General features: G+C 39.5%; 1 protein-coding gene across 1 annotated transcript in view; it reads left to right on the top strand.

Moving 5' to 3' along the window:
- Positions 1 to 5398, top strand: part of DTHD1 (death domain containing 1) — a 75401-nt gene extending 70003 nt beyond the window's left edge. The window contains exons 10-11 of the mRNA XM_025437288.3: positions 343 to 400; positions 4851 to 5398. Coding sequence (XP_025293073.2) covers positions 343 to 400; positions 4851 to 5170 — 378 coding nt within the window. The 3' untranslated portion in view covers positions 5171 to 5398. The remainder of the gene's footprint in view (positions 1 to 342; positions 401 to 4850) is intronic.
- The last annotated feature ends 10844 nt before the right edge of the window (positions 5399 to 16242 follow it).

Genomic DNA, 16242 nt, shown 5'->3' with positions numbered 1-16242 from the left:
ACAAAATGTTGCATTTGTTGCATAGAGGTTAGCTTGACCTATGTTTGTTGGTTTTAACAGTTTTAAATTTTGTTGGAACATATTCAAAGTTAACATGACTGCCATACTAATATTTCAATGTGTAGTCTTAAATCTAAATTTGCTGAAAGATTTGGGTTAATATATTTTACCTTATCAAAGAAATTGCTGAGCATGCATGCACAAATACACAATCTACTTTTGCAAGGTGTGCAATTCAGTACTTCTTTTAAATAGGGGTGAGGTTCAAATGGATTTTTATTTGTAGATTGCTCACAAATTAATGATTTCTTCTGCTTATTCTGTGTCCTTTTGCTCCAATAGCATAAAAAATTAATCAACCGTCCACAGAGTACCAAAAGAATTTCTACCGATCCTGTAGGTAAGAAATATTTGCTCTGTCTGCCTTACAGCGGCACTATTTTTCCTCTTGTATTTTATATGTATGTGAATCATTGTATAAAAAAGGATAGAGAAAGTGACTTTGCAATTAGATAGTCATTATATTTATCAGCTTAATAAATCAACTTTCCTTTGAAAGTCATGCACGTATAAACCAAAACATTCTTAAATATGGGTGGAATAAAATTGCTAAAATCTACAAGAAATATGAACCCTGCTACGTATTATTTTACTAAGATAACTAGTAACTGCTTAGTTTGGTAAATAAAAAACTACAGTTTGTTCTGAAATGTTGACAATTAAATTGTGAATCAAAGTGTGGCCACTTTAACTCTACATTTGAGGCCAATGGATTTTAAATAGAGATATGTTAGTATGAAACTAGAAAAAAGAAATATCTAATAGTTGATTGTGGTTATACATAATTCAATTACATAACAGTGATGAAGACTTCAGGGTAGAATTTGACATTTTTATTCTGTTTTAGCCTTTGAAACAATCCACTTTATAATGTTATAGGTCACTAAATAATTTACGGGTCTTCAATTTGATCTTGGTCTTCAAAGTATATCAATGAGTCTATTTTGATTAATGTGTCAGACCCACCACTGATGGCATAGCATTTCATTCAGGGATTACCTTTACAGATTGTTCAGAAAATGTGCAGGCTTTACTGAATTACATTAAAAGTGAGGATAGGCGTACACCTTAGTGTTATACACTATCTCAGAGGCAATAAAAACCATTTTCAAAGAAAGAGCAGTTGATGTAGAAAAACCAAATTAAAAATACGAAAGCCGAAACCAAGAAAACCCAACAAAACAAATTAAAAAAGAAAAAAAAAAAAAAACAGTAGTAGTAGATGAAAGCCTGGTGAGTTTAATAGTGGTGTTAACTTTTGAAGAATTTGATGTCTAAAGAAAAGTATTCTCTCTGCCATTGTTAACAACCACCAGAGAGCACAAGAGTATAATGATCTTTCCTGTGTGTACTAGGAAGTCCTGGGTTGTGACGGCGTGTGGTCTCTCAAAACCAAGCTGCTGCAGGAAGGATGGTGGTAGATGAGGTTAGAACAGGATAAAACTATGAGAAGTTTTAAATGCCAAGGTAGAAAGTTCAAACAATAGGAGGAGCCTACATGACACTTATTAGCATGGAATGGGTAAAACTGATAAGACTACGAAAACTATTAGTTGTGTGGAGGACTAAAGTAGATAAAAACTGGTAGCGGGGATATGAGTTAGACTCCTGGTTCCTGCAATACTCCAGAGAAGAGAGGGGGAGCATGACTGAGATTGTCAGTAAGGCTGGCAAGTAGAGGAAGTATCTGAGGTATGTTTAGAGTTGAGACATGGGTGCAGAGGATAGGAAATAAGCAATGAGAAATTTGAATAATGTTACATGTTTCAGCTTACTCCACCAAGTGGTCACATTCTCTAGGAAGCCCACAGAGTGAAGGAAGGATTAGGAGTAGGTGGAAAAAGGCCAAAGTTGATTTTGACTTTAGTATGATGTAGCTCCGGTTGGCTGTGATGTATACTAGAAAAGATAATCAGGAGGTGAATATTGCAAACGCTGTACCGAGAATTAGGGAGACAAAGCCAAAGATGAAGATTAAGCAGAGCTGGAATGTTTTGAATAAAAGAGATGGTTAGGAGAGTAAAAGTTGATGAGTTCATTGGAGGAGAGGGCAGGAAAAGAAGGGGCCTGAAAAAGGAAGAAGTAATTCAGCAGAATCAGGAGGAAGAAAGCTAACGAAGGGGAGAGAGAGGGAAGAGAAGAACCAGGGTGGAAGGAGTAAAATGCTTTTTTTCTCTGGAAATCAGAGAAGATGCAGACTGAGAGTTGTTTGCTCTGAGTCATAATTAAGAGGATGCTAGGAAGATCAGAAAGAGGATTGCACAGAATGTTAACAGACAGCATATAAGCCCTAAAACAAGGGCTTGAGGAATGAACCAGAGTGATGAACTTGTGACATCATGTTTACATTAGGCATAAAAGTATTTTATGGTTAAAAGGAAGAAGAGAAAGCCTGGTTGCTTGAAACAGTAGCAGAAGCAAGTTAAAGAGGAGACGTGAAGCATGGGAAGCATGTGTGGTGAGGAGGAGATGAAAGGAACAAGTGTGAAGGGAAATGACTTGATGGGAAACACTGTGGGGAATGGAATCTGGCAAACATGGAAGAATGAGATTGTGTAAGAAGGTGATTTTTATTTTTATGAATAGTTTTTTTTTAATTTTTATTTATTTATGATAGTCACACAGAGAGAGAGAGAGAGGCAGAGACATAGGCAGAGGGAGAAGCAGGCCCCATGCACCGGGAGCCCGACGTGGGATTTGATTCCGGGTCTCCAGGATCGCGCCCTGGGCAAAGGCAGGCGCCAAGCCGCTGCGCCACCCAGGGATCCCTGATTTTTATTTTTTTAAAGATTTTATTTATTCATGAGAAACACACAGAGAGAGGCAGAGGAAGAAGCAGGCTCCCTGTGGGGATCCTGATGCAGGAGTCGATCCCAGGACCCTGGGATCACACCCTGAGCCGAAGGCAGATGGTTAACCACTGAGCCACTCAGGTGCCCAAGAAAGTGATTTTTAATGAAAAGGAGGTTTTTTTTTTTTTTTTTTTTTTTGAAAAGGAGGTTTATGGGAATTCAGGTCAAATGGCTTTGGGAAAATTAGGAGAAACACATCGGCTGAGTGAAACAGAAGGTGAGTGAGATTGGGGCTTAAGGAGGCTAGAAAAGTTTTAGGTCATTGCTGGGAATAGTTTAAATTGCATTCAGGAAAAAATATTTTTACTGGTTTATTAACTGGTATAAAGGCTTGAATGGTGTTCAGAGCCCAGAGTTAGTGGATGACATGCAGCATAGTTTTATAACCCTGGACATCTCAGCGGTTGGGTGTAGGGCGAGTACAGCAGGATTGGCAATTGATAAATTGTGAATGATGAAGGCTACAAAGGATCACAGATTCTAAGGTGGATGCAAGGCCATTGCTGACGTACATAGCTGATCATGAGGAGCAGCATGTGCTTCTAATAGTATGGAGGTATGTGAGACCGGTAGAGACCAGTGTCGGGCATCAAAGGACTCATTGTATCAGTGACAGAGGCAAGAAGTGTATTAAGCAGGAGCAACGGAACAGAGCTGTGGAAGTTTAGGAAGTAGTGGTCACCAGTGATATTGAGGAGCTGATGCCTTGGAGGGGGATGAAACATGAGGACTGGCCATGAAAGTCAGTTTCTTAGGTAGAATCACAGTACAGGTCACTGATGTTGACAAGATTAAGGAACCATGTGGTCAGAGGTGTGACTGATTATCAGCAGGGTTACTGACGATGCTGGCAGCCAATGGCTGGAGGTAGATGATGGGGATGGAGAGAGGAAGGCCCACCCGTACTACATGAGCGTATTGCACCATGGAAGCAGAATGTTGATTTGAAAGTAAGAATGGAGAGCGAGGATGTGCTGACTCCCATTTTCTGAGTAGCCTTCTCAGAAGAGGGGCATGATTCATAATTTAAATTTATGTGCAATTTCTGTGAATAGGTAGGTGGAAGGAATCGTGGAGTTCAAGGTGGCAGATGCAGGATTCTTGCCTCACATCAGACCAAGGCAAGAGTTAGCCGGAGAGTGGTGCAGGCTGGGGGCACAGAAGCAGGGGCACAGAGGGCTCAGGGGCTTTAATAGGAGTCATGGCCCGGAGTGACACAATGAAAAAAAAAAAAAAAAGCAACCAAACAACAGAAAAATAGAATCATGGGTTTAGGTGGTTGACATGAGTCACAGGATAAGGGAAGGGGTATGACGAAATACAGAATATATTTAAAGAAGATGTCTGTGGTTCTAAACCAGGGGAAATGGTGTAAAGGACCTTCCACAGAACTGCTCTTTGGATTGGATCTTGGTGAGCTTGTGTGTGTATAGTTGGGGCTGGCTGGGGGAGGATTGCATAGCTGCTGGCATACTCTGTATCAGGTTAGTACTGATTACGAGAAATAGTCTTGAATCTAGAAGTATCCTTGAACATAATGCTGCTCAACGTATGGCTGGGGACTCCAGTGTCAGCATCAGCTTGTTAAAAATGCCCAGTTTGGTCCCTACCCTCTTTTTACTTAATTAGACTATCTGGGGCAGGGCCTAAAATCCTTTTTAACAAGCCCTCCTGGATCTCAGGGGAGTTAAAACCCGAGGGGCATTTCTAGTCCTTGGCAATAAGGGATCCCTCAGGGGGAAGCCCCCAGACATGGCAGGGATCCCAAGGTTTCCCACTGTCCCCTGGGTGGGGGTGGGTGTCCAAATCTTCCCAAGGTTCAGAGGCCAAGCCAGAGAGGCCTTGGATTTCCTGCGAGCAGGTGCAGAGGGTCAGATCAGCACAGGCCCCCCTCTCCCCCCAAAGTCCTAACCCTGTCCGTCCCCGTGTGCCCCACAGAAGCCCTGCAGGACCAGCTGCTGCGCTGGCTGGCCCAGGAGCTCTCCCAGGAAAGTGCCAGGCGCCTGTCCTCATCCCTCCCCCTGCGCCGCAGCACCATCGAGCTCATCAGGCTGAAGAACCCTGCGGAGCCCACGGAACAGATCCACGAGCTTCTGTGCTTCTGGAAAAACTCACTCCCCAGTTCCACCGATAAAGTGCGCCTTCTGGCCCGTCACCTGCGCAGGATCGGCAGGAGCGATCTCTCCGAGGAGCTCAAGCTCAAGTGGGAGGGGAAGGTGTCCACTGAGCCACCGCACCGGTTCCACTCAGCAGGGTAAAGCCAGGCTGCTCTTTCTGTTGCCCCCAGAAGGGTCACAGCAGGTGCTCAGGTTGCTTCCCTCAACATGCCACTAGAAGTTTCCAAGTAAGGCTGTTTGGGCCAAGCCTCCCCCCCCCCCCCCCTTTTTTTTTTGACAATTTATGTGCAAGTTTATTTGTAAAACAGATTTCTAGACATGCTTCATCTTGGCTGTGCCAATAAAAATACATTCCATTTCTTTTTAGAAGTGTGTGTTATCTGATGGTTCCACAGCAATCTGGTTTCTCCTAAGATACAACCAGGTGGATAAGCATGTACCCACTAACCTAATCTAGAACTGGGTTGAACGTTTTGGGCTTGCTACACAGGAAAAAAAACAAAAAAGACACGGGCATACCTTACAAGGTGCTCTCACGTATTTATGAGAAATGTAGCTCATAAATTGTAATCCAGTTACTGCAATCTCCAAAAACACTTTAGTCGGATAATTTTTATTTTTATTTTTTAATAATAAATTTATTTTTTATTGGTGTTCAATTTGCCAACACACAGAATAACCCCCAGTGCTCATCCCGTCAAGTGCCCCCTTCAGTGCCTGCCACCCAGTCCAGGGTAGGAAATATCAGAAAGGGAGACAGAACATGGAAGACTCCTAACTCTGGGAAACGAACTAGGGGTGGACCGAGTCTTCTTGATAGATGTGCTGAGACAGGGGGAGAAGCTCTAATCAGATCATAAAAAGCCTTCCTGGGTTTGAGGGCTTCTTCACAGCTCAGGGATACACGTTCTGCAAGAATTATGGTCTTGGGTTCAGCCAAATCTAATAGCATTTGTAATAGAGTTTGCTGTGTTTACATTTTAATAACTGAGGTGGTTTTCTAAGTGGAAAGGAAAGATAAGATATACAGAATCCCCTTTTTTTATTGTTATCTACATAAAAGTAAACTAGTTGTGCAGGACTCCAAGCAACTGATTCACCTACTGCACCCACCGTGGAGCCTGCAGCTAACAATACAGAATAAATTGGGTTGCAGAGACCTGATGCTGATGATAGTAAATCAGTAAGAAAGCTAGACAAGCTTGAAATAAATTTAAAACAGGAAAGCACTGGCCATTTACTGCTGCAAACTTTTCTTCTATTATAAAAGTATCTGGGAACAGAGAAAACTCTCACATTGTATTATTAGTGAAATGAGGCAGTGCAGAGAAAGTGAAGTATCAGTGAAAGAATTCAGGGCCTTTTAATTTTTTTTTTAAAGATTTTATTTATTTATTCATGAGAGACACAGAGAGAGCAAGAGAGAGGCAGAGACACAGGCAGAAGGAGAAGCAGGCTCCATGCAGGGAGCCCAATGTGGGACTCGATCCTGAGACTCCAAGATCACACTCTGGGCCAAAGGCAGGCACTAAACCACTGAGCCACCCAGGGAATCCCCTTCAGGGCCTTTTTAACCTAGGAAAACAATCTACTCTTAAATCACTTTTCACAGAAACCTTATTAGATAAGCCCTAGGTGCTCATCATTAAAAAGACTATAAAAAAAACCAGAAAACTAAACTAAACTAAACTAATAATGACCAAAGCTTCTCCATCATTGACAATCCCTGCTAACATCTAGTGCGTGAGCTTTGAGACTTTAGTTTTAGCTAAAGCAATATGATATGCGGGGCATTACGTTTATATTACCATTTCATCAATGCAAAACCATCACGGCCTTGGCTTGTGGGCATCACTGGTGATTAGTTTTGATTATTGAATACCAGAAAATTAATGAAATCGCATGAAAAATTAAACACTCGTATGGCTCTGAATTTTTAAGGCAAGATTTCCTTCTACAAATTAACCAAGGACTTAGATATCTATTTGGCTACATATTGAAAAAGAGGATTCCAATTTTCCAATACATTCCTATTAAGACACATTTTGTTAGTCAAGATTTGGATTAATTTCACATGTTTCCAGAAAGGTACACCATTTTCCACGTGTTCTAGGAATGAAGAAAACAGACTGAAAGGTTCATGGTTTTTCTGACTATAAAGTAGCAGAAATAGAGTTGTTTATTGCCTGTGGTGAGCCGGGCTCTTTATGCTTACCCTTTACAAGCACTGACTTATTTAATCCTCCCAACTGCTCTATGAAGTAGGTACCCTGCCCCAATTCACAAGAGAGGAAACAAGATTCAAAATATTGAGTGCCTTGCCTAAGGTCTTAAGGGAGTGACATAGTCAGGATTCTTGTCCCAACACTAGAGATTACTATCCTGAACATTTTGGAGTATTTTCTTCCAGTTTTTCTTTTTTTCCTAGAAGGAAATATTTCTATTCCTGTGTATATAGATGTATAGAAATACAATCGCCTATGTGCCCGCATGGACACACATACCATCTCCCCACACACATACTGCCACACTCATCCACCTCCTTACTCACATCTTCTCACATCCCCTTCCATGTCCTCATCTCCCCCACACCCGGGTACTACCACCTGTACATACACACACCCTCCCACACACCTCTCACAAATGCCGTTGAACACATCTACTTATCCCTACCATGTTCACAGCCTTACATCCATCTGTACCTCCTCACATGATTGCATACATGGTTCACAAACACACATCTCAGCACACAGCCCCTTCCCACCTCTCACACACTTATTCCCATACAACTCCTCCTACTTATGCTCACTAACATACATACTCCACAGACATGCACACGCATCTCCTATTACCTGTATACTTTCACTCATACACATGTATACACTCACAAACACCTGTTCTTCTCACACACTTTCACTCACATACTTCATATATATACCCTCACAGGCGCCCATCTCTTCACACACACACACACACACACACACACACACACACAGACACATCTTTTCAGAATTTAAAAAAAGGCATATATTATTGCAATAGTAAAATGATATAAAGGTATATATAGAAAAAAATGGCTCAGCTCTTGGGGATTGCCTCTCACCTAGGTTGTCAAAGGAATCAGTCCCATATGTAGCATGTGCCTCGTGTGGTCAGTGTGACTCATCCGCACCCCACCCCTAGGCACCCTGCTCTCTGTCAGCTGACCTGTGTGGTCCACATCAGCGGAGTCTCTGGCTTCTTGTTGGGTTTGGGTAATGGAAGCCCCAGCAGGAGATTGGGAGAAGAGAAGACAGTGAGTTAGACTATCCTGTCTTCCTCCCATCAAATTCACCAAGACCAGGTTGTTTCCTTTACCCAAAGGCCGCCACTCCTTTCCTCTCTGGGCAACCATCTCCTGGATTTGGGGATCTGATCCTCCTCTTATCCCTTCAGGTCTAGGGGAAGAAACAGTCCTATCGCTGTAGCTCCACCACACCCTGCCCATCCTTTTAGGATAAAGCCTCTTTTAATTATTTTGAGTATTATCATATGCTTTGTATCAAGACTCTGATACTTCTCATAGCAGCTTATACATAAATAAGGTTTATTTTTTCAGAATGAGGGTCATGTATTATACATACAGCTTTAAATAATACTGTCCTTTATTAAATTATGAACATTTTCTAATATATTTAAATGTTTTAATAGCTGCGTAATAACCAATTTCAGAGTCATGCCATTTTAGCATTAGCAATTTTTGAAAATTAAAAAAAGTGATGCAGCATACATCCTTTTATGTCTGGCTTTCCTGTATTTAGTTTTATGTTGTTAAAATCCATCCATGTTGTACATATGGAATACTTTGTTCCTTCTAAGTGCTTCCTTCATGTATACTAGTCCATTATACACACATACTAAAAATTACATATCTGTTCCACAACAGATGAACATTTTAGTAGATTCTAATTTGGAGCTATCATGGAGAGTGTTTTATGAACATTCTGTGCATGCCTTTTAGTGAACGTATATATTTATTTCTTCCTGGTATAAACCTGAGAGTACAATGATTGTTTACCATAATTAATTTAAACTTTCCCCTTTTGTTGTAATTCAGGTTACTTCCTTCTTTTCATACAAATAATACTGCAATGGCCATTTTTCTACACATGTATGTGGATTATTACTTCAACAGGATAAATTTTTAGAAAGGGGATTACTTGCTAAAAGCATTTTATTTATTTATTTACTTTTTTTTTTTACTAAAAGCATTTTAAAGGCCCTTGATAAACATTGCTATTTTATATTCATTATATACATTACATTTTATATTCTAATCACCAGGTCATGAAGATTCTTGGGAAAATAGTATTTTTAAGAATTCATAAAAAGAATTAACTTGAGGCACATAACATGAAATTCTACGAACTGGGTAAGCCTGGATTGTCTTCAGTTTCTCTACTGAAAAAAAAATTGGCTTAAATTTTTTACAGTGGTTCCTCTACTAATACAGTATATTCCATTGAAATTGTTATTTTAAAAAGCATAGGAACGAGAAATAATACATCAGACATGTGGACAGATTCTAGGATGTCAGAGAGCCTATAGTGTCAAAGTATAGCCAAATTCTATGAAAGAAATGTTACATTCATTTATTCAATAGATATATATTGAACAAAAACTCTGGGCCTGGCAATCTGTCCAATGCTACAAGCACAAAAATGAGTAAGAGTTCCCTCAGGTTGTTTTCTGCATAAAGAGTAAATGAATGAGATCAACACCTCATTTATCTCCTGTAGTGAACCAGACTCTTCATGCTTAGCCCTTTACAAGCACTGGCTGATTTAATACTCCCACTACCCTGTGGGGCAGGCACATAGCCTTCAGTTTATGAGAGGAAGCAGGAGTTTCAAAAGATTGAGCGCCTTGCCTAAGGTCATAAGTGAGTGACATAACCAGGATTCAAATGTAGAATGTTGGCTTGGTTCCCACCATACCATGCTGCCACCACGCTAAGGAGAAGAAAGAAAGGGAATGAACATATCTGTTTCTTCATTATTCTACTTCTTATTTTGCCAAACAACATTTTAAATTCATGTCAGTGGTACAAATACCATTTTGAGGGTAGGGAAAAGAGCAGGAGGTGAGAGCGAAGTGTGATGTTGACATCATTGATATTTGTCCCAGTTCAATTAGTTAAATGTTCTCTTAGGCTTGTTTAAGAGACTGACAGTTTAGGATAATATTGCAAATTGGCCAAACACAAATTGGTGATGCATAAATATTGGGTGATTTGCGGCTGATATGAGTAGTCACCAATGATTTGAGCTACTTTGCTACAATTTGTCTCCTCAGGCACATCAAGAACCCTTCAAAGTAGTGGCTGCAAAACAGGACATTTATTTAGCAACAATAATTTAATAATTAATTAATTAATAATTTGATAATATTTAATAATATAATAATAATATTATACTACAGAGTAGTATGAATGTCTCTACTATTCAGACCAAATGATATATCTTGAATAACATCTATTTCACTAATGAAAATCCATTACAACCATCATTTTGCTAATTATTAAGCACTAAATATTTCAAATAAAAACTTCTAACTTTCATCATTCTAATTAACAAAACTTATGATGTTAAACCAGTTATATTAATCATATACATACTATATCTGTACCATAAATTCATGATTACAGCAACTGATTATTACTAAAAAATGTAGCTTAAATAAACACATACACAATAATATGTTGTGTATTCTGAAGTATTTTAGAGTAAAACAGAAACATCATAATAGGTTAAGTTAAGTAGACTTTGAGGGCTTCATTATCCAATTTTCAAAATATCTAAATTTTGTGGGGAAAGCTCTGTTTTCCTACTCAGTGTTTGTCAAGGGAGATGTTACTGGCATTTTGAATGGAATATATTTTTTAAGTAACCTGAATCGGATCATGCACTAAAGACCACTTGGCACCCCTGATCTCTGCCCACCAAATGCACAAAGCAACCCTTAGCCCGGTAAATATGAGAAGCAAAATTCCTTCCATACAGTTCCAGTCAGGAGGCAGGTGTTGGGAGAGTACAGAAATGCTATAACTGGACTTACGAATAGGGTGCCATAGACCTTAAGGGAGAGTGTAAAGAACCATGATTCAATCAGCTTTTGGCTTGGAGCAGGGCATAAAAGAAAAGGAGCAGAATAAGCCAAGGGAAATTTAGAGCACTATAAGCAAAAGAGGGTCCACCTTCAAATTCTCCAGCTGGTATCAGTGTTTTTGAGAAATGTCAACTGCTGTCTGATGACTTGTCCAGAAATATTCTCAGTGAGGAATCTCTCCTGAGTTCTAATCCAGAGTTGTGCTATAGAATGAGAAGTTTGCCCAAGGTACAAATTTAGGCTCCCCAAAGTTAGAATAGTGGTAGTTCAGAAGAAAAGGGAAACGCTGAGTGAGGTCAAAGTAGTGGTTGCCATGCAGGTGCTGGTTTCCCCTTTAGCTGAGCCAAGCATGGCTTCTGTGACTCAACGTCATGAGAATGCCTCTGTGCTACGCCGAGGCATTGTGACAGACATGTCAACTTGCCCCTTCTCCCAGCCTTTCTCAGCTGGTATGTCCAATTTCCTTCACTCTGCTTTTATGACCTAACATGCTAAATGATTTACACTTCAATTATGGTTATTATTTACTTCTGGTAAACTCCCACCTTTGTGCATGCTTTGTAAGGGTCAAAGAGCTTGTCTGTTGTTCATCGATGTAATCCTATTACTTAGAACTGTCTGGCACTCCATGAATGTTTGTTTTGTTATCCTTACTTTCCAGATGAGAAATCGTAACTCAGAGTTACAGTGATACCCAGTCAGTGGTAGAGCCTGGATTAGAGCCCAGACTATTCTGTATTCAAAGTCTTTTTTTTCCTCTATACCACTTTCTGCCCCTGGTTCCACCCTCCATCCCCACCCCTATAGTCCTCTATTTTCTATAACTTCAAGTAACATTTTTCCAGTTCCCTAAATACCCTAGCCTGGGTTAATTGGTCATGGCTATTTTGAAGTCTTGTTACAGCTCTTCCATACTTGTTGTAATTGCCTAATTATCTGTGTTTTTCTCCAACCAGTTTGTAAGAATCTTGAAAGCAGGGACTGAGTTTTGTTCATCACTGAATTTCTGATACCCTGCAGAGGTCCCAGCACACAGTAGGCATTCAATAAGTCTTGTTGAATTAATGCATGGGTGACATCTACATGCTGACATGCTATGACTCTTCTCTTGTTCCATTTTCCTTCTGGAAGCAGCCCTCTGGGGCAGATGTCATGTTTAGAAAGATAAAAGTGAGCTTGAACTGTAAACATCTGCCCTGCCATTGATCAGGCGAGACTAGCAAACAGAGATGAAGCCATCTACAAAATTAACAGGATTCAATATTTCTCCCAAGAACATACTGCAGCTGTAAAGTGTCCCTTTCTTTGAGTTAACTGCCGCTTCTTTTTATACACTGAAACACTTTGTTTTTCAAAATCACAGACTATTACAAACTTTGCTGTTTGGAATCATTATCAGTAAGAAAGGAATATCCCTCTCTTGTCTAGAGGATCTAAGAACTTTGACACAAAAATGCAGTTTTCACAGACAATCTAGGTGCAGGGTTTCAGAGAGAGGGTTTCTGGATATACACTGCATATGTATCTCGGCATTCGTGTTTTCAAGGGAGCAGGACCCGGATCCACCTTGCAGTGCAGACCCGATGTTGGTCCATTTACACAAGCTTTGCTTTGCTGTGAGCCCATTACAATACTCAACTCCACCCTATTTCTATATCTTAAAATAACTCTATCTTTGCTTTTGTTTAGTGAGACACCACTGTTCCTTAGGCATGCAATCTTCTTTAGTGCAATGAGTCAGTTAAACCCTGACTGTTGAACTTAAGGTGTGTCTCTGGTAGCGTTTGGATGATTGGGCTCTGACATCTATGCTTCTGTGCTCATGCCCAGTAGTTTTCTAACTGGCTGCACATTAGAATCAGTAGGGAGTGCCTGGGCCCCCTGAGAAATTCTGATTAAAGTCTGGGGTAGGCCCTGGGAATCAGAATTTCAAAGCTCTCCAGTTGATCCTGTTGCCAGAAAAAGAATCATTTTTCCTTGCCAAATGGCCCCAGAAACATTTGGAAGGGGCATTAAAATCCAGTTTCACGAAGCACGAGTCAGCCCCCTAAATCAGTGTCTTTGGCTATAGAACTGAGGAATCTGTATTCTTAGTGAATACCTCAAGGATGTTTATGCACATGGAAGTTTAAGGACATTGCCTACTATTTACTTCCTGTCCAAAGCACTCTCAGTTTTATTTTTATTTTTCATGATTAGCACAGAACAGAGAGTAGCATAGGAGGGAAAGAGAAAGAAACAGAGAGGGCTCTGTTCTGTGCTGAATATACAAGAACTTTTCTCTCAGTTTATGGTCGTATTTTGAGACAATTTATCTGTTCACAAGACTAAGCAGGGTGGGGCTGGGAGTTGAGGCAGGGAGATGGGATAGTTGGGAAGGAGAAGCCCTGGACTCAGACCTCACAGTAACAGAGGAATTTAAATACAGAATTCTAAAAGTCTCTCTAATGAAAATAGCTATGACACAGTCACAAAGATGGACTGACTTCCCTGGAAGCTGATTCTTGTACACTTTTAAATCTGATCCCATTAATAGACTGCACGTAAATCTCACACTGTGAATTGATATTTCTTAATCTCTCATTTTAAAGAGCAAAACTATATTCTGTTACATTTTCTTGTGTGCTAAGGAATTTAAAATACACTGCTAGATTATATTAAGACTTTTTTTGGGTCATTTTCACAGACACTGAGGGCCTAGTGTGTCACAAAGTGGCCCAGGCCTAGCTCCACCTGAATGGCCCTGTGTCCTACAAGTTGAAACTGATCTTTAGAAATAGTCAGTGCAAATGCCTAGAGGCTGCCACAAGAGGGCCTCTGTGTCTCAGATAAAATTAAGGAATCATTTAAGACTACAGAGAAAATTCCTTTATATTGTCAAATAAGTGTTTTGCATGATTTAAAGAAATAAAGTTGTTTTGGGGTAGAGGGCATAATTTGATGTATAGTCAATGTATCATCAACGTAATAGTACATCATTTTGTGGCTAATTTCTGATCTAATATTCAGAAATACCCAATTCCCTTTTGATGTGAAGAAATGAAGTATAGAGGGTAGCCGGGTGGCTCAGCGGTTTAGTGCCCCCTTTGGCCTAGGGTGTGATCCTGGAGTCCTGGGATTGATTCCCGGGATCGAGTCACATGTCGGGCTTGCTTCATGGAGCCTGTTTTTTCCCTCTGTCTGTGTCTGTGCCTCTCTCTGTGTCTCTCATGAATAAATAAAATCTAAAAAAAAAAAAAAAAAAAAAAAAAGAAATGAAGTATATAGTAATTTCTGCATTTGTCCTGGTCTTTATGTTTCATTATACATTCTGTTTCTTCAATCAATACAATAGAAATAACAATGCAATCTATTATTGGCCATTGGAACTGAGGTGTGTAATTTTGTTGAAATTGTCTGGGAATAGAAATTGAAAGTACAAACAATTGGTAGTACCATGGAATAAATGTTCTTTTGATTCACTTCATTTTCCAGTAAATACTATTGATGGATGTGATTTCTGAAGAATTGCCTTCTAATTTTTGAAAGGTTTTCAATGGAGTGTTGCTTTGATTTGTCATGAATAAAAGTGGTTAACATGCATTAAAAATAAATCTCTAAATTAAGATTTAAAAATAAGTGTTATTTTTCAGAATATTAGTTTTAGTTGTGATTTTATTAAAATATTTCCTTAGATAAATTCTAAAATAAACCAAATTTACTTCTTCTACAAAGCGTTATAAACACACAAACCAAATGTTATCATGGCAATAGAACAGTCCCTGAATATAAAGCAAAAATAAGCAACACAAGTGAAATAGTCAAATATACAAAAATGACCACTGAAATGGGATTGGGTATACTAAAATATTTGCTGCTGCTTTTTGTGGGAGAATGATACATTCTCAACCCATTAATGTTACTCTTGATGATATGCTTTAGCTGTGCCCAAGGAAATGAGTACCATGTTTGAGCAGAAACTTTTAAAAGCCATTAAATGGTTCCATCATGTTTCTTCTCTCTCTGCGTTGAGATCAGCATTGTACCAGTGAAAGCTCTTCCATCAGCCTGGATCTTGGTACATGGAAGAGATCCAGAGCCTACTTGCAACACATAGCGTGAAACATATATTTTTGTTGGTGTGACTCCCTATTATCTGCTTGATGTAATTAATTTACCACATAAGGAAGAAAACAATATGATTGGCTATCCATGCTATGAGGCTTTAATAAAAGGAGTTGAGCCATAGGCTCTATACACAAAGCAAAAGAAGAAAAAGTGATTAGAAGATCAGCAAAACTTCAAATATTGGAATCCCTGTGGGTACTAACAACAGACTGCCCTAGCAAATGGGGAAAATTAGAAGTCATTACAGAAATGATAAACCTAGATATTATGCCACTGTAGAAAGATTAAAAATAGATACCGATTTATTGAGTGCCAACTAAGTACTAAGAACTTTTATAAGATTTTATTTATTTATTAGAGAGAGAGAAAGTATGAAAGCAGGAAGGGTGGAGAGAGGGGGAGAGAGAATCCCAAGCAGACTCCCCACTGAGTATGGAGCCTGATGCAGGCCTTGATCCCACTACCCCAAGATCATGAGATCATGACCTAAGACAAAATTGAGAATTGGATGCTTACTAAATGAGCCACCTGGGCACCCACCAAGAACTTTTTATGTATAACTTCATTTTTATAAGTATTCTTCAATTAGATGCCATAATTTTTCTTTCCTGGGTGACAAAACAAGTCTGGAAAGTTAGGTTCATTCATTTACGCGTTTCCTCGTTTATTTGTTCATTTATTCACTCAATCATAATTCAATCAACAAGTATTTGCGAAGCACATATTATATACCAGGTCGTGAAGTTAGGTTTTTAAACCCCTTCCTGTCTGATTTCAAAGTCTGTGTTCTCACCATTCCATAGAACTCAGTGGCAGGCAGAATTTTAAGATGACCCCCAAGATTTCCCACTCTCCTGTCAAAAACACTCTATGAAAATAATGAATACAATGGATTTAACTCCCAGGAGAGGTTATGCCTCATGGCACAGTTGACTTTAAAATAAAATCATTCAAGTGGG

The sequence above is a fragment of the Canis lupus genome, chromosome 3 (assembly GCF_003254725.2).
Source record: "Canis lupus dingo isolate Sandy chromosome 3, ASM325472v2, whole genome shotgun sequence".
In the NCBI taxonomy this organism is placed as follows: domain Eukaryota; kingdom Metazoa; phylum Chordata; class Mammalia; order Carnivora; family Canidae; genus Canis; species Canis lupus.
Note: the sequence above shows the minus strand (reverse complement) of the source record. Positions and strands in the feature narration are given on the sequence as shown.